We start from the raw sequence: 24,879 nt of genomic DNA on the forward strand, positions 1-24,879 counted from the left end.
TGAGCTCATTTGAAAGATTTACTATTATATTCATAACTTTTAATTTCAATATGCCATTTCCGACATGTCAATCAACTCGAGCAGATCTAAGGACAAACGTGTTTTCGAGACAAACATAAAAAAGGCAAAGCACATAAACATGCATCGCACAGTTTCGCTGAAGCCGACCATTCATAACCGTCCCGTGAGTCCTAGACTGGCAAAGTTGAAACTTCTTATTTGTTTTACAAAACAAAATATAATTAATTGTCAATTTAGCCTTCTTAACGTGATCGCGAAAGAAATCCCGACTGGACGCATCTGCAGGCGACCCCCTGCGTTGGAGTGATAACCGGAGAGGAATCTCTCCGCTGATTATGCTAATTAAAAGATGTTGACTAGCATTGACAACGAATCAAAGTACAGCTGTATACGTCATCTCTTATCGTATCTATGGTCGTGACCTTTCACGTCTGAGGTCCCGGTGCTTTTGAAAGACTACTTATATACATTGGACATTTAATGAATGAAAGTATCGCCTTTGCACTTAGAAAAGGTCACGTTTACTTTCACACACCCACTCATGAATAATCAGTAAAATCATGAATAATTAATAGCAGTCAAATGCCCGCAAATGCGTCCAGTTGGGACTTCTTTCAAGTTAGCGGTAAGGTTAGTTTTCACAATCACGCTGAAAGGAATAAAAGAACAATTAATTATTTCTAGTCCCGACTTTGCCAGTCGTGTTAGGAAAGGCCGTATTTCACTGCAGCTAAATTGAATCATTTGATTGGGCGTGCCAAAAAAGCTGGCGCCACCAATCAGAGTTGCTGTATCATATGTCGAGGTGAAGCTCGGGAAGCTCATCACAGATTACAATAGCGCGTGTAGGCTTTGCGCTGATTCACCGGGAGTCGAGAACAGAAAATCTATATTTGTTGACATGTTTCCAAAATTTATGAACGTTGAAAATTGTTTGTGGGCAAGTGAATGAGAACGATGGAATGTCAAAAATACTTGTGCAATCTCTGTTTTAGTAAACTGACAAAAACTGTGGAAACTGATAACATATCGACTTGCCCGATTTGGTCTTCGTTGCAAACAAACACGTAATTTCCTCAGATACAGCATTAAGCGCTTTCTTTTGATGACCAGTAAGCTCGTTCAGAGAAAAAGGTAGCAACACGTTTATTAGATTCTGCCATTTTAATTTTATCAAGTAATGTGTAGTTTCTTTCGTGAGTTCTGATTGGGTGATGCAAATGACATGCGACATACAGTAAATCGTGTTGAAATCTGTTAATGTTGAGGCTTTGGCCGAAAAAATGGTCATTGGCTGGCAAAGATGATAAACATATACAGAAACGCAGATATACAGACAGAAGCACGGACAAACAAATAAAATTAACTCGTCAGTTAGAAGGGATAATCTGAAGTAAGACGTAACATTCTATGGCAAATTACAATCACTTGCTCAATAAAAAATGTTTACTCAGTTCGTTGAACCCATTACAAACACTGGGTAAAAGCTGGTTTATTCAATAATATTAGTATTATTATTTATAATATCGATATACTATATGTTATCATATCATGCACGGCGTTATATCCGAAAGACAGGACGTGAGAAAAAAAAAACTATGCAAAAACAATAATTTTAAATTCTATGATCGCCAGTCATGAAACATGGTTGTCGTTGTTGTCGTAACTGACATTTTGTCATAACTCCCCCATTAACTCGAGAAAAATAAATCGGTATTGCTACAATATCTAATGATACCTCTAAGACAGTATAATTCGTATATTAATGATTGCAAATAATATTCCAAAGATGAATAAAAGCCTTTAGAATGTACCAGCTGATGAAAAATTATATGTAGTAAGTAGCCTCGTCATGATTTTGGCTTCAACATTAATATCCAACATTCATCACGCATCCATTGGACAGCGCCCTCTAACAGGATTCTTTCTTGATACAGTGGGCGCAAACATTAATGATATTCAGTAGTAATATTTTTTTATCTCAGCTAACAGGAACATTGGTATTTTTTTTGATTTTTTTAATGATTTAGCATGATATGTTACAATGGCCGCCAATTGGGCGTTCAAATTTTCCCCATTTCCTTAACGGACTACGTCATCTTCACATTTCCGGATGTCTAAGTACGTATCAGGAGGCAGCTTTATATTCACGGAGGTCAAAGGTCGAATCTATCCACAACTCTGACAAGACTGCTCGCAGGGAGCGCCAATGTTGCAGATTAAAACCATACAGCATCGTCCTTTCTTCTGTGGCGTCGCTTCAAATCCGTCGTCAAGTTCGAGAGCATCAGCAAGATCCCCCGGGGGTTTAAGATACCTATCGATCCTGTCGACGTCGTTGCTGTTTTCGATGAATTTATCAACAACATTTGGCAGTTCGTTAATTTTGGGACGTTCTTCGTTTTTCATAAGGCGGTTCAATCCGCGGAGTGTTAAGTACATCCGTCTCGTCGGGTAAGCATCAGACGCTTGCGTCACGAACAGCACCACCACAAAGCTACAGAGCAGTGTCACTGAGAGCGCCTCCCGTGACATTTTTATTTCTAATGGCAGGCGTTGAGAAACTTGAGTAGTCCTAAAACAGAGCAGAACGTAAAGAAATCAATGATAAGAGTAATTATCTCTAAAGATTACAGCGCTATAGACTCAATGACGCCACAGGCGTGTATGAATTTTGTATGAAGAAATTGAAACGTTTTGTGGGGTTATTTAAACCATGTTCACGTTCAAATCATGCAATGACTTGAACATGGTAATAATATTGAAAAATGATAATGCGTATCATTACCAGACCACCCCTAGGACAGAGAATACTATCAGGTTATTACGAGGGTACATTAAAGTATGCACGAAGACAGTAGAGCGGGAGTATCAACCCACGCGCAGCGGAGGTCGTTGCGAGGACGTACTGTCTGAGTACATACTTTGAGGTATTCTCGTAATAACCTTATTATTATACATCTATTCCTTCCAAAGATACGTCATGGGAATGTCGAAATCCAAAAGGTTTAAACAGAATCAGCGAATTTCTTTGTGTGCAGTCCGGTCAAACTCTGGTGGCAGCCATGTTTGTTGTTATTATTTGAGGACGCTTACACGCATAATCATTCCATATTTGGAATTCGCATTTCCTTATATGGTAGGATGAAACTACCCCGTAAAATACCGCAAAATTACCCCCACGCTGCAACTTATTGTGTTACGGTGACCTATGTATAATATAATATAATAGTATATATTTTTGTTCAGAGTGGTTTTGTTATAGTCGACGTGTGGTTCTACCATTCACAAATCTAGAGTATTTAGGTTCGAGGTCCTATTAGCGGCATAAATGACTGACAATTTATTCTTAATTTGAAATGAGGCATATTTTTTCAGCGGCGGGAATCGTACTCGGTCATTCTAAACTCTTGGAATTATCTATTACAGAATGGGTCAATTTACACACACCCTTTCAGGTAGGATGGAAGTGATTTTTTAAAGACAGAACACGCAGAAAGGCCATTTTTGCTTTCGTAAATGTTCAGTTTACACTCTTATTGGGTAGGTAATTAATCATAGTAATGATACTATATTATAAGATAATACGACGCCTTGAAATTTCGTCAGTAAAAAATGTTTCGTCAAGTTATCGAAAAGTCATGTGCAGTTGTGAAACATCGCAAATTAGAAGGTACTTCAAAAGTGTAAACCTCCATCGCAGCTTCAAATTAATCATCTCTACAATGACTGCAATGACGAAGAGTTCTTTAAAAATTCACATTTCTATGACATTTAGATCGACATATCTCCCCAATGTCTACTTCACAACCGAATCCCGATCAATCCCAACATGCAATCGACCCCCCCCCCTCGTCTGTAATTTGTATACTTGCATCTTGCTGACAGATGTACAAACCGTTAAAAACATAATCACTTTGGCGGATGTAATAATGTAACAATATTTTTTAACCTATGAGGTAAGGGGTTACAGATATCAAAACGAATTCAAATGTACGAAAGAAAATTGAAAGGAATAGAAAACCAGCAAAATTCGAATTATTTCAAAGCGTGACATTTATGAAGTAAAACTAAATGAAACTGAAAAACACTGGAAAAAAAACGCACCATAAGTGACAATAATGTATTCATATTTAGAACGCATGCATAGAAAAATCATCTCTCCTTTCAATTGGTCTGTTTGCTCGTGAGTGGTTGCGTATTATAAAGGTCAGGACAGACAGTATTATACTTGCATTTGAAGAGGAGCTATACTTTATTCCAGGAAAAGACGTTTGTCACAACGCTACATTCAAAACAACTGAAACAGCTCCTACTCAGTCCATGTGATTACGGCGAGCACAACCAGCGGCGACTATCGCCATTCGTTAAAAATTTAAACGCGGATAAACAGGCGCCATGCATATTTTATTTGGAAGGTTAATTAAGTACCAGCCTTGAACAGTCGCCAGAGCAACTGTGTAGCCATGGGCATTTAATTGCAGCTACCGAGATTAAAGTCTCTGCATGTTGTACAAACATGGCGTTCTGTAGCCTCTGGGAAGACGTCCATAGTTCTAAATACCATACTACGAAACTCATCATCCCCGTTACACGTGACTCGCGGCATTTTTTCTATACTGACTTTTTTGGATTTACAGTTCACCCAATCACCAATTATCCCAGAGAAAGGCAGGGTCACCGAGTGTTAAGTCCTACCCCAAATGAAGACAAATTTTACCAAAAAAAACGACACATAGACGTTGAAGCATGGAGTTAAGCTTCATGGTTGAAACTATTCACATCTTAGATTACCTAGTGACGTCACATTGCAATATAAGCACTGGAATGGTCCAACGAGAAACAGTGTGTATCGTGCATGTGTATTATAGGCGACTGCTAACACACAGAGCTTTGTCCACGGTGAACCAAAAATGGCGTGTTTGAACATAAATGCTTCGTGACACTAAACCAGTACTGGAAGCTACGCACAAACACGATATAATTGGTTCTTCCCATGTTTTACAAATTCGTGTTTCCGCCAATGAGCAGGTCAGGCGTAGATATATTCAATTTGGGTATGACACCGCTGTTAAGGTAGCATCAGGGATACATGTGTTACAAATTGATCAGTGATTCAGATATACTGTAATAGGGACTAATCATACTACTACAACGACATATACACCATTAGAAAGCTTAGACATAGGGGAATACGGTAGTACATTTATCGTGTACATATTCACATGCTCAAGGCACAAAACCCGAGCTTCATTACACGGACAGATTCTCAAACCACAAAGCCGGCGACACCTTGCAAAATGCTCAAACAGCAACGCCGAAGCCTTCTTACCCTGGGACAAGTTCAAACCACAATCCCGGAACTCCATTGTACGAATACAAAGCCAACGACAAGGTAAATTTACACACAACAAAACGGGAACCTTCTTAGACAACAAAACTTGGGCCTCCTTAAACCATAATGCCAGTGACTCATTAAACGGATAAAGATTCGAACCCAAGCACGGAATCCTTTTTAGACGGAGAGAAGTTCAGACCAAAAAACCGAAGCCTCCGTAACCACAATATCGGAGCTTCACCTCATGGGTAAATGTTTTAACAGCAAAGCTGGCGACTCATTAGATAGACAAATGTTCAAACCACAAAACAGGGGCCCCATTAGATAGATAAATGTCCATCACAATCAGATCAATTTTTTGGGGAACAAATTGTCACACCACAAAACCTGTGCCTTCCTAGACACAGAAATGCACGTTTTCAAAGTACAAAGCTGTCCGTCGGCTCCTTACCCTGCGACATGTTCACTGTGTTTAAACCACACAATGAAATACCTATAATTACGGTTGTGTATTCTTCACATGAGGTAGAAACTATTGTATTGTATCGAGAGTATGACAAACGCAGTTGAAAAAAAGGGAAGAAAATCACAAACGCAGCCGAGCTAGCGCATGACAAAAATAACGATCTATGGTACAGCTTCGGTTTTGATTACCGTCATCGACCATGTATCAATGGATTACAACTTCTTTGGTTTACCCAATTATTATAAACTACATCTTTCACCCCGTGATACTGTAACATATAATAAGACTAAAAATGATGATATATTCTCAATGTAAAGACTGTATTTTGACTGGGCTAGGGATTTGGATACGTGTATATGGAGCAGAAATGAAAAATATAATGGTTGTTTAAACTATATTGATCAAACCCGGAATTATTTCTCAAGTGACAAAACTACAACATACTACAATTTTATATTGTACGTTGTGTGCGGGTTGTCTATCAGTCTGGCAACCTTGAAAATGACAATACAATATCCTTCTGCCACATCAATTGGTAGTCGTTATCTATATAATGCAAACTAACAATCAAACATATACTTACAAGACCTTGATATATATTAGTTAAAAGAGTATTTTAGCGATTGAAACATTACTAAATACTAAATAGATCGAATAAAATTACGGATCAAATGACGTAACCGACAACACATTACAAGGAAAATTGTGTGAACGAATTTCTTATTCGATATCAACGTTGATATAAGGAAACTACTAGAGCCTTGATCAATTGGCGACGCGTATACAAGTTTGAATAATGGCGACAAAACTAACATATAACGATTTCCGACAATTCAAGGTTTGATGAGGTAGTTGATTAAGGAAGATAGTTAAAATAAATCGATGGGGTTCCCATGAGAGAACTTTGGCCAGCGGCTGCGTTCATTGCAATGAACATGTGCCCACTCATCTTCCAGCTATTTGAGGAAATTTGTATGTCCGTGGTCGATCCCTTAAAGTTACATATATCCTGCCAGTGGAACTAGTGAAAATGTAGCACAACTGTTTAATTTATTTATTGTAGAATTTTACGATTAACTGACAAATCAAATAAGTAACGGACCTCATTTTCCTACAAAATGATTAACACGTTTATGAAACTCAAAACAATAAAAGAGTGTTCGAGGCGAGTAATTCAGAATAAATCAAATGACTTTTTCAAAACTATATTTTACTTTCAATGTTTCACTCCATACTTATACATGAAAGAATAAACATACGAATATCCTTGTGTGCACCACAAAGTAAAGGTTTATCACTTGATAATAATTATCTATCTATATATATATATATAGTGTCATACTAATATATTGTCATCTTGATCATTTTAATCCTAAAACAATAAACATACCACGACTATTACGTATAACTAAAATTTATATATTTCATATTAGTTTCGATTAAGGGGTTCGATTAATTTAAACAAGTCACTGTAAATGACAAAGTCTCCGCAAAGGAACAGTTTGAATCAATAATGTCGATTCAGTGAAACTGGTGGGACCATCTTGAATCTGCAACCCACTGTATTGACATCATAAACAGTTTGATTCAAATTGGCTTTGCCAATTCAGGAAATGTTTGAGGATACCTTGAAATATTAGCATTTAGGTTATTGCACGTTAAAAATGACCGCAAGTCGTCCACATATGGGCGAATCAAAATTGACGTATGCATTTTTCACATCGTGAGTTTATACAAAGGTTCAGAAGAATCAATACATGTTTGTCCGAGAAACGACTCTTGAATTAATAGCCCCAATATTCGGACTTCTTCTAAAGGGGCAAATTAAGTACCCGCAGCTTAAAATATAGCTAAGATCAGTGTTCAAATACGCAACATGTTATCCTTGTTTTACAATAAATATTCATGTTGATTATAATTTCTAATCTGCATTAGTGTGTGATTTATTTATAATGTACTCCAATTCCGACTGCTTTCAATTAATAATTTAAATTAAAATCTAATAACATCCACACCTTTACCACTTAAAGCCAAGATATATTGAATATATTCGTAAATAAAATAAAAATAACACTGGTGAAAATAATGAAGAATTATCGTGGTGTAAGTGAAGACGTTCTACACGATTACAGTCACAGAGCAATTATGGTCGAAATATCGCATTGCTGAGTAATACTAACGTATAAACCAGTGTATGATACCTTGTACGTACTATTAATTGAAAGTGCATGCGCACTGCGTTATTCATCATTTAATTGAACATTTTCATTAACCCTAACGTATATTTTCGACTCTTTCATAAAATAGAGCAACATAATTGCTTTCAATATTTTTGACAAATCTTAACCAAGACGTGCAGTCGATGGGAAATTATGACCATTTAATATAAAATATAGAATGTAATTATAGAAAAAAAAAATGCAAAATGTTGTATGCCAATTTTGGCGAAAATACGGCGTTAAAATGGTAAAACAGCACTATATAACATATCACAACGTCTGCCTATACACTAGGAGAAAACAAAACTCCGTTATTAAATAACTATTCAAGTACACAACAAATAAAAATAAAAATGTTGGCGCATGATATTCAGAATTGTCCAAAGCTAACTATCATTACCTTTTTTATGCCTGCATGATATGTTTGTACATTTCAGAAGTACAATTATTATACAATAATCGATAATCGATATTGCGACTTAAATAATCGTCCTTGACACAAATAATTACTATTAATTACTATTTCTATTAGCTATAACTCTGACTAGACATGTATAAGTAAAAATGAATGTATATAAAAAATGAGCAAGAGATAATTTCAAAATATGCTGGGTGCTGGCATTGTAATCTCAATTTTAGGGTCAATATTTTTTAGTACTGGCAGTCTAATTAATATAATCCTGTGTCGATCAATACTAGTTAGGTTATATTTTTACATTACAAGTATGCTCTCAATGGTAATTGGCAAATACTGATAAAAAGCCGCTTATTTTCAAGAATGTTTTGTGCTTATGAAGAAATCAAGAAAATTGAATGGTTTCTAAAACCTGTATTTAATGTATAGTACTAGATTGTATATTTCAAGTCATATTTTCACTTTTAAATTGTGGATCATCAAATTTTGATTTCATAGTGTGGTAGAGCACAATAAGAATAATATGTCGAAAACACAGTATAATGGGCAAACGTGTATTATTACAGAAAAAAACACAATAAACCTAAACTTTCTTTCTGACAATTATATTAAAATCAATGTGTTTTTTTCTATTTCTTTACATATCCATACTAGTAGCAAAATCATTATAGAACAATATGTATATTTCGCTTAAAAAAGTGGACAACTGTAAGAATATGTCACGAGAATTACGAAAATAGAAAAATGCACAAAACCCAAAATAGATGCACAGGTGTTCTAAGTAAAACCACTCAAAATGTTATTAACGCGAAATTCCTTTTAATGTAACCCTGGGGTGAGAATGATGGACAGTCACACGTGGAACTATAAATACAAGATTATCTACAGCAGATTGTGTATGAGGCAATCAATAAATGTAATTCGTTCTACATTAAAAGCAAGTATATGTATGCAAGGATCTGATTTCCATGTGCGTGCATGAAAATGCCTGCACGTGGTTATTGTATGAATGACCTGGTATTGACACTTACGTCAGTAAATATGCTTGCCCACGTTCATTGCCATTTGTCTATTGCCGAGGAATATGTTTTTTCAAGTGTGCGTTTGAATTCCATGCTACTTATAGAGACACCAAGTGTAATAATTTTAAAGTAAATCAGAGGTTTTTCTCGACACAGGCTACGTAATACAGATTTTGCTCTCAGTTCCCCCAAAATAATCAATCGGATATTGCAAATGTTAAACTTCGACAATATGTCCGATATTATTTCTAATTCGTTGCCGACATCGCATGCGTGACACTATTAAGGATATATATGATTGCATTCCAATAAATTATACACTAATAATACGTCAATTTGTCTTTTTTGTGATCCCGGGATTGAATAATGATATTTAATAGGTTAAATAAATATTAAATATATTTTTGTATCCGCGTTTTTGGAATTACTTTCAATCATTCGTCATTTATGTCATATCATCAGTCATACCTGGTCGGCAATGTAATCCCCAATAAATGAAAAGTAGGACGTGTTTGGCGCGTAAACCCTCCGATAATTATATAATATAGTTCACTCATGTGAATATGTTTAAAAAAAATATATTCCTTTACATGTATATTACAGTGTATTCGTCATTCGTAGATAGTTAATAGTTTTACGGGTACCTATAGTGCAACCATGAACAATTTTTGAACTTAAAATATAAATTGTTAACATATGTGTGCACTTCCGTTCGTCGTCGATCTGTTGAGGTAGAAAGTAACGACCAGTTTTTGAATCAGTCTTATAATGAAATCGTATTTGTAAATGGCTGTATTTTGTATGGACACTGAGAGGTTATAAAGTAATTCAATTGTGTTGTCTACGTTAGTGTGGTTATTTTAAATGCCCACGGAATTTCTTTTCTCCCTGGCGAATTCACGCAGTAGCGTCAATTAGTACATATTAAAATCGTAGTAAACTTAAGACTTAAAGGTGAGATGTTTAACTCCGTGCGTGAATGCAACTGCGAACAGCATCGTCACAAGGAGGTAAGTAGACACTATACTGTGGATTTCACTACATTAACGTACATATTGGAAAAATCTATTTTTCAGTCTATTTTTTTTTATTTGAAGTCAGAGCCAATTTGTCAGAAAGTACTAGGCAACATATTGCACGGCATCGTAATAAAACGATAACACTGGTAGTGATTATTTACCAAAAATATGACTCAGATAACGTAGCATATTAATCTCTGAATTGATTAAATTCAACAAAAATCTTGCAGTTTCAACACACTAACAAAATAGCAACTCGTATATTGCTTTAAATCCAATAGTTCAAAACTATCAAATGGCAAGCTTATGTACCAGGTCCTGTCGATAGGATAATGTTACTGATAGTTTCTTATCATACATGTAAACGAGAGTACATGACACTCGGAACCGAGTTTTTGAATCGAGATGCCACAAAATGATACTAGTATAGTGGAAATAATATCCAATCCAATCGATTTCTAACAGCAACTTTACACGTCTTTGAATATTAGTATGCCTACTTTTTATCAGCTGGTCTGGTCTTACTCGTTTTTGCCAGCATTTCAAACAGAATTTCTGAAAGTTTGTTCACTCTATCTAATCACTAATTAGTGAAATATAAAAAAATATGATATTCTGTCAACGCCATGTGCACTTATATATACCACAGTCCGACGAGAACACAGTCTGTCTTAGAAAATGCGTAAACTATCACATATGATCACTTTAATGGCAAGGTGTGTGAACATTTACATTCCTATATACAATATCAAATGTATTCAAATTCTTTTAATAAGAAAGAAAAGAACAATTTTACATTACCAAGCAATGCCAGCATGGAGATCAGACTACTCAAAGTTTATTCACCGCGTTCGCGGATTTACGAATGTGTGGTATGGCATTCACTAGAAGAAAGTTTCATTGTGCGATCATGACTGTCATCGCCGAGAAAAACGGCATACACACATATAAAAATAATAAACAAATGCGTCAAAAATGTAAACTTACTTACTTTTTTCTTTATTATTTGTCGATTTTCTCTCAAAGTAAAAATTGCAGCATAATACCAACAATCTGTAAAAAAACGTTTAAAACAACATCAGATATTATTATATTATTAAACATTTGTCGAATACAAAATATCGTAGGAAAACAAGTAAAGGTATCGTAAGATATAGTAATAACACAGTGACCTCTTACGGAGATGGTATATAGATCTAACGGCTGAGTCGTACTAGATCAACTTCTATCATGCACGTGTTAGAACTACTGCAAGAGAAAGATTCTCCACTTATCGCAGTGCGAAAGTCTCTTAACAATCCTCAGGCTTTGTGTGAACATTTCTTGTAATACGTTGATAATCGCATACTTCTTCATACTTATGTCAGGTTATTATTATCAAACGCTCGTAAAATAACATTCAATATTTCAAGTTTCTTAACTTGGTATTGCAATTTTGACGCGGAGTAAGCATTTTACTTACCTACCTTAGTGATTTTATTGAACAAAACGAGTGAAAAACTAATTTCACGTTTTTTTGCGTTATCCATTTTTGCGGTATTAAAAGCTCTGCTAGATATAAAAGCCAACATCGGGCTTTTCATTTTATAAACCTAAATTGCTAGTACCTACTTTAAAACTAAAAAAGAAGATACAGCCGCGAATATTCGTATAAATACACGCCAATGGTAAGGCTACGGAGGAATGATGCAAAGCAAAAATAAGCACTTCAATCATTTTTCTGGTATTCCCAGAGTAACAAACAACTCACCTCAAGACTTTCCGCTGCGCCACGTACTAAACAATTGAGTTACAAGCGCTGGTGCATGTTATGTTTTAAATAGTGATCACTCATACATACCAAGGTAAATTCACCAGTGAGGAAAAGTCGAATGTGAATAACTTTTATTTGATTTGCGTTGAATGTCAAACTGTGACGTGGACCGCATCACGATGAAAATAGCTCTCACTGCGCATGACGTGCATGACGTGCATTACAATTTAATTCATCAATATCGAACACAGCTCAAACATTTTGATATGACGTAATCCATGTTGTACACAATTTGTTAAGGCGATTTAGCACTGGTGACTAGACAATCAGCAAGCATATATGCATTATTATATTTCAGTCGTCAGATGAGAGTCTCCGTGTGTATTTATATTTTAACCAAATAGTAAATCCTAGATTATTCATAGTACCGTTTCAATCATGTTATTGCAGATTTAGAAGATTTGGGCGATGAGTAATAAATAAATAAGATTTCACGGTAGCATAAATTCGACGGCAATGAGAATTTAAGTTTAATCTTAATTTCCGTGTTCAATATATGTTGATTTCAGCTTAGCCGGTAGTATATTCCACTCATTAGATAATAGTTTATTTATTTGCATTCAATAATTTACTGGCTTTATAAATCTGTAATTATGATATCGCATTTGGGATACTACTATCTAAAAATCGATGCATAAAAATAATGTTTTGCCATTTTTTCTCACACGTAGAAATATTGGGTCGATAGTCACCCTTCATGACGTTTTCAGTAAAACCTTTAAGGTTGGTATCCCTTACGTGAAAACAAAACAAAACATAATTTATAAGAATATGTTGGCTTTTACATACAACATTAAGTAAGTAAAATTAAGTATTGGTAACACAATTTGAAGTTTTTTTCTTCTGAAAGAAACACAATTGTAGATCTAGTTTGCGTATTTGCCACACAAGGTAGTACGATTGATGCTTGTAAAAACATTTGCATTCGCTTTTTTGCGTAAATTTGTCAAATAAACCACCTGAAATGAGCATGGCATTAATACATGACCCAGCTAAATCAAGTGATGACTGAAACGGGATTTAGTACATCGTGGGACAAATCAGTTTGACTCATTGAGTGATTGAGATAAGCTGGCATACGCCACTTTAATTTCCTCTCAACAAATTGATGCAATCCTTTATTTCTAACACCGTAAAACCGGCGGAGGAGAAGATTACCGTTCTTGGTCAACACAAAGCGAATCGCAAGAATGAATGTATGTTAAGTAAATCCACTGACAATTGGATGTGGTGGCAAAGCGGATGTTTTAATAAATGCAGACTTTAATTTCTCTCTGTAAAATCGGAAGATTTACTTACGTGCACTTCAAAACAGATTAATTAACAAATACGCGCACATTATTGAAAGTATGACAAACCAAATCGCTAGTCTTTTATGTAATTATGTTACAATGACTAGATGTGACAGATATTCCTTCAGTACTTTATTTGGAATAATGTTATGTATATATTATTTAAAATTCAGGTATACTTCTTTAAAAGAAAACTATTTATCATATTAATATGATACATTAACAAAATTACCTATCTCCCTTTAATTACAGTTTTCTGACAACCTGGTCTTAGTCACGCCAAGCGTATTCAATTATTCAGGATGCATCGACCCAATTAAAATAACAAATAGATTAGATAGTTGTTTTACAGTGATGATCGGGAAAGTTACACGGGGCTTTTTATTACCGCATATAATATGAAAGATTTCGATAGTTGGTGAAATTCACAACATAACGTACGTCGTAGATTTTTACATACTATTTACACACAAACGTGTATCATCAATATGAAATATTATTATTTTATTTGAACTAGATAAGGATTTCGTCCAATTAATTTGTATGCATTTATTCCAGGCACATAGATAGTGTGCTTAGGCACATAATGCGATAACACTGCATGTTTTTACAGTGTCATAGATTCTCAGTCATGTGAATAATACAGGAAGTGATTATTATTCAAAATTTAAGCCCGTGAAATTCTGATATTAAGTCGTCTCAAACAACAGTAATTTATATTGATCACCATGAAATTATACGGTATTTGACAAAACACCGGGAATTAGAAATTTGCTCGTTCCTGGATCAGTAGATATTAAGATAGTAGAGTATTATTAATCTATTTGGGAAATTTAGCTCGTCAAACTTTTTAAGAATTCCACACGCATCCTATACCTGTTTGAACAATCAGGCCGATATATATTAAGCATATTCGCATTTGCATGAATCGTTAGAAGTTGAATTCGTCGACACGAAATACTCAGACATATACATCAACAGACGAGTATCGTCTATTACAAAACATGATATATAAAATGTTTCAAGTAATTCAACGGCAAAACTAAATTTGAAGCACAAATGTAGTGAAAGGAAAAAAATACAATCCAGTAAAGATTTTCAGAAAATGCACTGCGTTCTATAGTTTTTGTCCTTCCAAGGAGTTGGATAACCGGCAAATATTTTGCATGAAAATTATCAATGTGCGTTTGTGATCGTTTCAACTGTGTTCAATGATTGAACAGAAACGGACTATATTCGGCTGTCTTGGTGTCCATTGATAGCGCGGCGCTGACTGAATAGCAATATTCAGAATGATATTTATAGTGTTTTTTTTCTATTCGTTTATGCAACTGTGATCAATGCATTCATCAACAGGCACTGCATTGCAGACACATATAAACTTAGTTTTATTATTCTTGTTACCAGCATGTACTAGCCATGTACTCGAGTACATCTATATTATAACATTCCTTATTTCCATTCCACGACGTAGAACGAAAATTGGAGACTTTTAGTTACATCGATGCATTATTATGTTTTAATATCAATAAGGTATTGTTTTTTCATGACGGTTAATCGACAAAAATAATTTATGGATTTATATACTTTTTATACTACGCTAATGGCCTTTATAGTTTTTTTTTTTTCGTTTGTTCACGCTAGCATTTCACTATTGGTTTATCAAACCGCTAATGAACTAATTTACTACATATACCACTGTCTGATTCGTCAGTTAAATATTTATTTACTTTTAGTTTATACTTTATTCTTTTTATTTATATTATATTCAAACTTATTTATATTCAAATATGTGCATAGGATGATTATTTTATTATTTTGTCTGGCATGGAAAGAGTCACACAGACACAGTTTATTCTACAACCGGGCTATTTATCCTGTGTTTTTTTCATTTTGATGTTGCCATCTAGAGTTGCGCGTGCTTAAATTGTCTACAGATTTGGTGACATTTATTCATTCAGTCATTTATTCATTCAGTCATTCAGTCATTATCTAATGGACGGGCGACGATATTTTTTATCTTTGTGCTTGAGCTGTTTTAACCACCTTGTATGGCAATGTTAGCATGAAACATTGTGCAAAGTTAAGAAAATTAATGTAAAATATAATAGATAAAGAGGGTATACATTTATATTTCACATATTAGCTATTGAATTCCTGAGTAGGTTAAAAGAAAACAGCGTGACTGGATGTTGTATATCTGTTGGACGAATGCTTTAATTTTAAGATAAGATATCTGTAAAGTAAGATAGATAAGCCTCCTTCTATAAGGCTTGCCATAATTGGTAACTCGACATAGGAATGAAAGAAAATCTCACATCCAACGCCAACACGATCGCTAAAGCAGATAAATCTATAAAACAGAGCCAACGGATCAAGATAATAACACATTATCGCGGTCATCGATAGTATGCAACATAAGAAAAGGAAACACGACAGTAGTAATTGCTATGTGACTTTACCTTGTTTGACTAATAGTCTTACGACTGGGGTGCAAGCCGGATGCGTTTTTTCCTGCCACTCCCTCTCTATCGCAGCTCTTGTGCAACTGGATTTCAGGTTGTGTGATTTACTCAGCAGTACAATCCAACAATCGCATTGTCTCGGTATCTTGCAAGTGTAAGTGTCGACGCTTGCAATCCCTGTCCGTTTTAACCCAGCCTACAGTATGAAAAGGTTGACGCTTCGGTATTAATGAGAACACGTAGCCCCAGAGACTTTCCGATGTCACACCTGTAGGCAAGACAAAGATTGTCCTATGTCCTATGCCAGTGAATTCGCATTACAGATTCCTCAATCACGATGTGTCTTTGATCGAATATGTGGTTGACATGACACCATCAGAACACACCCACCCGGATTAAGCGGTTGACAGATGATGTTTCACCACGTGCGACAAATCTAAGTTGTAATCATCGCTAACTACGTCATATCATAATTCTACATAGTAACATATCTATATGATGATTTTTCCGACCTGTTCCTACGTGCAGAAACTTCTCACGAATTCAGAGATATATTTTTATTCGCGTGTCTGATCGAAGAACTAAAAAAAGGCTACTTTGCGTTTTCTGAACAACCACGCCGATTTGTTACACTGATCGACAGCCACGGTACTTCGTAAAGATCATTTCCATTTGTGATTTTGCGTAATGCGTATGTGAAAAAAACGTTGCTTGAAAATTGTAATAAATCAAATTGCAATACACCACAATCTAGCTCATATTATTATTATTTAAATTGGGCACTGGAAACTTTACACAGTTTAGAAAGAGTGCGTATTATCAATACAATTGTCTGTAAGAATGAAACACTAAGTCCATAAATACAATCACACTCATTTAACCTTACCTTAAACTTAGTTGCAATTACAATAACACACTCCTCATAGTAGACGTAGCGCCGTACAAAGTAAACACTGGCACATCGTATCTTCGTTATTAATATATGTAATTTTTATATCTTATCGACACCCACCCGTCAAAGAAAATGTTTCCAATTAGTGCTAATTATCGAAACATTGGCATTGAGAGTTGCATTGCAACTACTTTAATCAGTTAATCTCATGTCAACTAAACAAAAAGATGGTGCCTTGAAATATAATAGTATGCAAGCCAACCGAGAAAACCCTTGATAATTTACAAGTCACGACACACACAATGCCAACGCATATTTTATGTTATTTGCATGATAAATCTAGTAGTTTGTATATTCATATTAATGCAGCCTATCGCCGCCCGCATCAGCGTAAAGAGGCCAAAATTTGAAAGATCCTCGGCTAATGTCTCTTGATATGCCTACTTCGTTTTTACAGGAACTGTATTTGCGCTCCTCCCCGCGGAACGCCCTAACACGGATAGCCCATTGATTCCTAAACAAACAGGAACTCAAACGATACTATTGAGGGTTAGAGGAAGACATGGTCTCAAGAGACTCTGGTTGTTGGAATTGAACGATGAAATATTTATTTCTTTACACACTGAATCAGTTATAATGACAAAATTGGAGTAAATGGCTCCATTATTGATACTAATAAAACAACTCTCGTTATTTTCATTCGTCGGCAAAACTCTTAGTGATAATTTATTCATTCAACACCAGTCCTTATATCAATTCATGTATATTTATCAAAAAAATCCTTTGTAATTACCGAAGGCATCGTTAATTATGCAAATATGTATCAACGATAGGATTCGTGTACGCTTCCTACGAAATAGTGCAAGAAGCTACGGAAACACTGAAATCAACACTGAAATAGAATACACTAAAAACAAACCATCGGAATTTAATATTCTGGGAGTGTGTTTCATAATTGTATATGCATAAGCTTATTCTTCTGTCAAAACATAATTTTTTCATAACAAAAATACATTGAAATTAAATACTCTAATGAGCTTTCATGGACTCCAGTGACATTTTAAAAAATACCTTTCTGCCAGAAAGAAGTTCCGAATATTAAATATCACTGTTGTCTCCCCTGAATGTTTTGTATGTGCAGCCAAGGCTCATCCAAATTCGCAAATGAATCTCGGCCAGTAGAGTCTGCCTTCCAATTTAATCTGTAGCACATTCGGGATGAGAGTCGACCCGATCATGTGACCGATGTAACAGCCACAGCGCTAGCGATAATATGTTAATCAGCCGTATATCCTAGTGTGTTTAGTAATGTTTGCTGTAAAACCATTGAGTTAAAGGGTTGACGACACAGCAGAACATGACTGTAGATTGCAGTGTTCTCTTCAGCATATATTAAAGTCCCCCCCCCCCCAATAATTAAACAAGTGAAGTGACATCTTCCAATTAAAATTTCATTTCACTGAGCAACAACAAAGAATTATATTAATCCCGCTTTATAAGCTTTACGGAGAAGACATAATCCTGGCTGCTAGAAAAATTAATTGCGATAATCCCGATGCGTTGACTAATCAAAACATAACCTGCAACCTTACCCCATCGGTTCATTTTGTAGACTTTCCTTTCACCCTCTTCAAATGTTGAATTTAACTCTCTGCTTACGTTTTTTCCTAAATCTCGTCGCTAATGGTTTTAAATTTTCTTCACTCTCAACATTTTTGTTACTTCTAAGACGGATTCTCTTTTTAAATGCATTCTTTTTTATTTACACAGTAGCTGCCATTAAAATATCGATTGCCTGGTACGAGTATAGTCTAGATACATAAATGTGTGGTATTATATATTTGTGGATTAGTATTATGGATTTGTGGATTACAAACTAAGGATTACCTTGAGCTTCGGGTGTTTATGCTGGTGAAATATACTTTATCTAAACGATTCCTTGAACTGTTCATTTAGGAAGCGTGGTAGTATTCGTATCGCATATACGTCACTATAAGTCCCATATCGAACACGACGAGGCGTGTCGGCAACTGTTTTTTAAAGCGCAACTCTTATTGATCTCGTGGTAAATTAAAAGTATTACAAATTTTACCGAAACAGTTATACTATCCACATTTGATTTATACCACACAAATACATATAGAAGTTTTATGCAATCGTATGGTTTTGACTTCCTATGGGGTATACGTTTCCCAACTCATTTGCCATGCTACGCCATACGGGACATTGATTTCCTAAACTTGTAACCGACACATTGTGTTCTTTTATTCCATCTATTAAACCAATAATTTTGCAAAGAACGACAAACATTAACATTGATACGCTTCTGATTGCTAATATAAAGAGCTTGTTCTGAGGTGTCACTTTTACGATGTAAACCCCATGTTTTAAACAGAAAGCATTTGATTATGACTGATAATGATACGGAACGGTGCCACATTCAACACATAGCTATGAACACACGAACGGAAATCAACACGACTCGGTGTGAATTTAATACTAGCAACATACATGAATGTAGCATTACGTTGTATGATTTATAATTTTTAATAATCCATGAATAGTGGCAGACATTTTAACATCATTGGTGATCAATAAATTACGTCGTAGATTGTTTGTATTACAAATCAGAAATTTCAGCATGATGCATCATGGAAGTAAACGAGCCATCTTCTTGCATATACAGATAAGTCATACAGACAATAGAGATAACTAAATATGATTTTACATTTAAACACATTTGTGAACACATATATTGAACATACTGTTTATTATGCCCTCGCCTTTATCTATGGCAGTTTACTGGTTCTTGGTCGTATGTGTCCTTGTTTCTCCGACTTGTTATGGGTCAAGCGTCTGACAACACATATGTGCTTCACACGTGCAATAAGAACAGAGGGTTTACCACTATAAGTTATCAGTAGAGTTATGATACTCCCCACTCAATATAAAGCTATTCTGTGATCTGAGAGCTGAAACAACACGCTAGAACTACTCCCAGTGCTAAGGAATTTTAATTAAAATCATCTTATATACAAACACTTTAAAGGTCAATATGGGACATAATGTATACACATTTACACCTTTAAAACAAACTACAGCACGTTAAGGTATATGTAAATTTTAGATTATTGCGGATCATCTTCGAAAAATAATCGATTATTGGAATTGCTGTTTTAAGCTTGATATATTATCATATTTACTGTAATAAGTTAGAGAGAAGACACTTTTATAACAATATCATCATACAATAATACATGATAACTGAACGTAGTTTGAGTTGTCCTGGCAAGCATGGGGTTATGATCTTACAGAATCGCAATTAATAAACAATTCTTCTTAGGTTGTATGATCAACATTTTTCTTTACTTGGATTTTATTGATAATATATTTACTCAGTTGTACTATCTATTATTATCTACTTTTCAACACTTTGTCAATCTACACATTCTAATTCACCAATGATTGACACAATGCTCGATAAAATAATGTAAAAGAGAGCATGTCCCTGTAGAGCATTACCCGCAATAGTAATTAGACTTTATAAAAGTAATTCTTTATTTGTCTTGAATTTGAAATCGAAAAGGATGCAAGGAGAAAGGACGTCAAACAAAACAAGCTAATTAAATATTCCAAAATATGTAAATCAAGTATTAAAGTTCACAATGTCACATTAAAGAAGCATTTTTTTCAATATTTAAGTTTTATTGAATTAAATACACCATTATAGTTTGTAACTTTCACACCTCACAGTCAGTCTCAATCAATGTATATAAATATGAAACACAGGACAGTTGGACAGTATTTTGTCAAATGTTGAGATTGTTTCTAACACAGTTTTAGACTTGTGGTACTCATGGTTCGTTTAGAATTAAATACTTCACTACATTCACGTAAAATTATGCTTTTGTGTATCACAATATACATATATATTGCGTTCTTATGTCACTGAAAATCCTTTAATTAAGTGAAATATATATTAAATTACTTCCAGGAGATGTATAGCGCCACTCATATATTCCATTATCCTCTATCCTCCCGTCTTCTATTCTACTGATATATGTTGCAACGGTATTTAGATCAGTGGCTCTCTCGCAACGAGGTACCACCGGCCATTTGCGTTTAGCGATTATTAATCCCAAAAAAATCGAAAAGAACAAGTCAGACTCTTATACAAGTACGTGATCCGATTCTTGTTACGTACACCACAAGGCCTAAATTAGACGTTGCCTAGCAACCTGGAACATGAAACACAGAGGCTTCCAGCTACTCCTCTGTACTACCATTGACGGTAGACAGTAGACAGGAAATACGTGTGTATGCCTCTTGTGGTGTGTAATATTGAATGAAAAAACGGCAACGACTATTGAGTATCTTGAAATATATAATATTAAGTCGATGATTAAGGCACAAATAACAAAACTAATTCTTTTCAATCAAATCGTATTCTTATTTCTGAAATAGTACAATACTGATGCAGATATGATTTTATACTTTTTATACACGGATTAGAGTAATTATGTAACAAGGAAACACAAACATAACCTCATTTCGACCCTTATACTCAATAGACAGATGATTCAATTCGGATGGATTTAGTCTGACAGATAACATAATAGTAAATATCTGCTAGCAAGAAAATCACTTATCATCAACTAGGGAAACCACGTCTCATAGTCTCTCGACTCTTTGTCAGAGATTGGACACACGGCTACTCAATAAAAACTGCTATTGGCGTTAGTTTTACTGCGTCGACGATCTAACACCAGAGATATTATCTTGGCAAGTTGGCATAAGAGGAGGAATATTGTTTTATTCACAGTTAGACATAAGGAGCCATCGTTTCTATTAATTGAATGCGATCTTTCGATTTCTTCAACGCGTTCGGTATAAAATCATCGGGTATATGTTACGAGAACAATCATTCAATGAACCAACACGTGTTTGTATACCTTGCATATGTGTTTAAAGGTAAACAATGAACAATCAGGACACTTTGGCGTTCTGCTTGTGATACTTATATGTGACTATGTACGGGGAGATACTTTAAAAAAATGATATAATGTTCAGTTATATAATTAAATGCGTGAATATTGTTAAATGGTGCAGTGGCGCATGCGTATTATTTATATTTTATTTATTATTTCGATGAATCAACTATTTCGAGAAATAACCAATTAAATTGATTACCCAAGTCACGTGTGTTGTTTGATCTGCGCACAAGCAAAGCAATCTAATGACTTTCATCAGTACACTGCAAAGTATTGATATTGTCAACGACATCATGAGTCTAGTGTACCTAATGAGAATTATACTGTTTTAATCAAATTTGCCGTCTGTGCATACGGGACTACGCTGTGCATATTGATGCATTTCTGTATGACTCCCTCTGTAATGATATTTTAGTACATGCTTTGAAAATGGGGAATGCATGTAACACTCGCAGCACCAAAAATTCGTTTTGATTTTTCATATTTGAACAGTCGCGGCTTCGCATTGTTAACATATCAGAGTCCTACGGAGGATGTAACCAGCTGATATGCGCCTCATTACGTGCAAAATGCAAAGAAACATAATTTTTCTAAAGCTCTCCATTGGTGAATATTCATATGTTTTAGTGGGAATACATAAATGTCTTCTTGATTAATGAATGACTGACGGGAATGAACAAAGAAAGATTGAAGGACTGAATGATTTTTTCAAATTGTTTAAATCCGTCAGATTGTTTACCGCATTAACACTATATAAGTTACATTCTCATTGTTATTGTTCGAAATACCATAAAACATTCTAACTAGTACGCGAAAACAAAATATTTAAAATGTGTTGAATATGTTTTGAGTTGAGTTGCGCACTTTCAAGTAATTACAGATGATATCATACGATCAGTTCTGAAATATAGTATATATACACCCACGTTCAACAAAATAATATTATTACACACCTGACACCGTAACGCCATATATTACAGCGTGCCGTAATTTTGTTTTATTTTACGGGGTATTTCCATCCTACCATATTAGGAAATGCAAATTCCTCTAATAAAAACAAACATGGCTGCCACCAGGGTTTGACTCGACTCCACACAAAAAAAGTTCGCTGATTCTGTTATAAACTGTTCTACAATAGTGTACAAAGAAAGTGATATTGAATAAAATTGAACGTGTCCTAATAATTGTAACTTGAATGCAATTTCACATGTTGTAGTGCATGAATACTAATTATTGATGACGTCTACATCGACCAAAGTTATAGAAGTAAACACAGTGACATTTATTCGAATATAGAAATATGTACATTGTATAGTCGATATTTGTTGATTTATGTAATATGATATTTAACAAATGGTTCAGTGCACAGCAAATAGATACAGAAATAGCGAAGAACGAAATAAACATAGGTGGATTTCAATCAAAGAAAAATGACACCTGTGACTTTCCACGGCGCAGGTTTACTTAGTTGTTCGCCGCAAAGAAATAAATATAATGTAAAACGCAAAGTTTACAGATTACGTACTATCATAATTTATCCACATTATACGGGCTAATAACTGATTGCACGTTTTATATATAGTCATCACGATGCAATCATCCGACGACGCTTGTGAAACGGATGCTATACGGACTGTATCATCGAAATCTATCCTGAACCAAATCATCCACATGCACAGTTTCTAACCAAACACATGTTAGACTAAAATGTCTACATTTGACAAAAGCATTATTTTAACTTTATAGAATATCTAAAATATGTGCGTAACGTACTTGCAGATAAAAATTAGTGTACCGATATGAAAAAATGGTGTTACACACAATGCCACATGAGCAGGTAGTCGTTGGTGTAGAGAACTCATTTACACCGAAGCTTGAAGTCTTCAATGACGTAATCAATGATGTGGCAACCATCAGAAACCCACAAATAGCACATTAGGTGATAATTACATCACTGAAAATAATCGTATTTAGTTAAAGTGATGAATTAAAGAAGGTTTTAATGTTCATGAATAAGGCGACTGCGCCTGCGCAATGTCGCGCCTAATTATAATGTTTTCAATATTCCTTTCAATTTCGCGATTAGAAGGGCTTTTGTGTCTTACCTTTAACGCCCTGTTGTTGCGCTCATAGTGACGTCACTATACCAAATAACAACACTAAACCACGCTTGTTAATTGTTCAATTATATTTATAATATGATAAATGATTTTTTTCCAAAACTAATTGTATTTGACATCTAAATAAACATTTCTAATTGGAACAGTGTGAATATACGTCATATGAGCAATTGTAATGTGTATAATTGCTACCTGAATACAGTACATTAACTCAAATAATATCCGAAAACGGATAACATCGCCGTCATATTGAATTACCAATTATTATTCCATTATGTCATCACAATAAATATAACCTTGCTTATTTCCAGAGAATATTCTGATATACATTTCAAATTCCATATCAGATATTTAAGTTTTTTCCACTCATTACTTTCCTTTATTATATTGGAGTTTAAACAATTTCAAAACATGACTATCATTCTTCATAACTTCCTTGAATGATCGCCTTATTGTAGGTGGTAATATTGCAAAAATATCGCATAAATATTCAAATATCCGTAATAATCCCACCATCAAGATGATATACCCCTACGGCGACGTCACGTCATGGTAATTTCTTAGATATCCCTTCTACTGACAAATTAATGCATGCTTTTATCTTGATTTTTTGGCGGCGAAAGACATATTATATTGATCAAAGTAACCAATCTACCCGGAAGTAAATGCTTGAGGATACGATTCGAGTATTTGATAAAAAGTGTCTATATTTGCAGTTTTAGTCACGTGATCAATAATTGGTAGATTCTCTATAAATATTGCCATATTCCACCAGGGCTTGTTATTATATTTACGCTTAATGAATG

At 34.8% G+C, this 24,879-nt stretch overlaps 1 protein-coding gene across 1 annotated transcript; it reads right to left on the reverse strand.

The window, feature by feature from the left end:
• Positions 1-1,166: 1,166 nt before the first annotated feature.
• Positions 1,167-17,764, reverse strand: LOC102808510 (uncharacterized). Its single transcript, XM_078013682.1, has 5 exons — positions 17,756-17,764; positions 16,957-17,037; positions 16,068-16,266; positions 11,492-11,553; positions 1,167-2,596 (listed from the first exon to the last, which is right to left on the reverse strand). Exons 1-5 carry the CDS (start codon positions 17,762-17,764, stop codon positions 2,519-2,521), a joined length of 429 nt encoding a protein of 142 aa, XP_077869808.1. The 3' UTR covers positions 1,167-2,518.
• Positions 17,765-24,879: the final 7,115 nt, after the last annotated feature.

Source organism: Saccoglossus kowalevskii, chromosome 19 (assembly GCF_978046115.1).
Source record: "Saccoglossus kowalevskii chromosome 19, keSacKowa6.1, whole genome shotgun sequence".
Classification (NCBI taxonomy): Eukaryota; Metazoa; Hemichordata; class Enteropneusta; family Harrimaniidae; genus Saccoglossus; species Saccoglossus kowalevskii.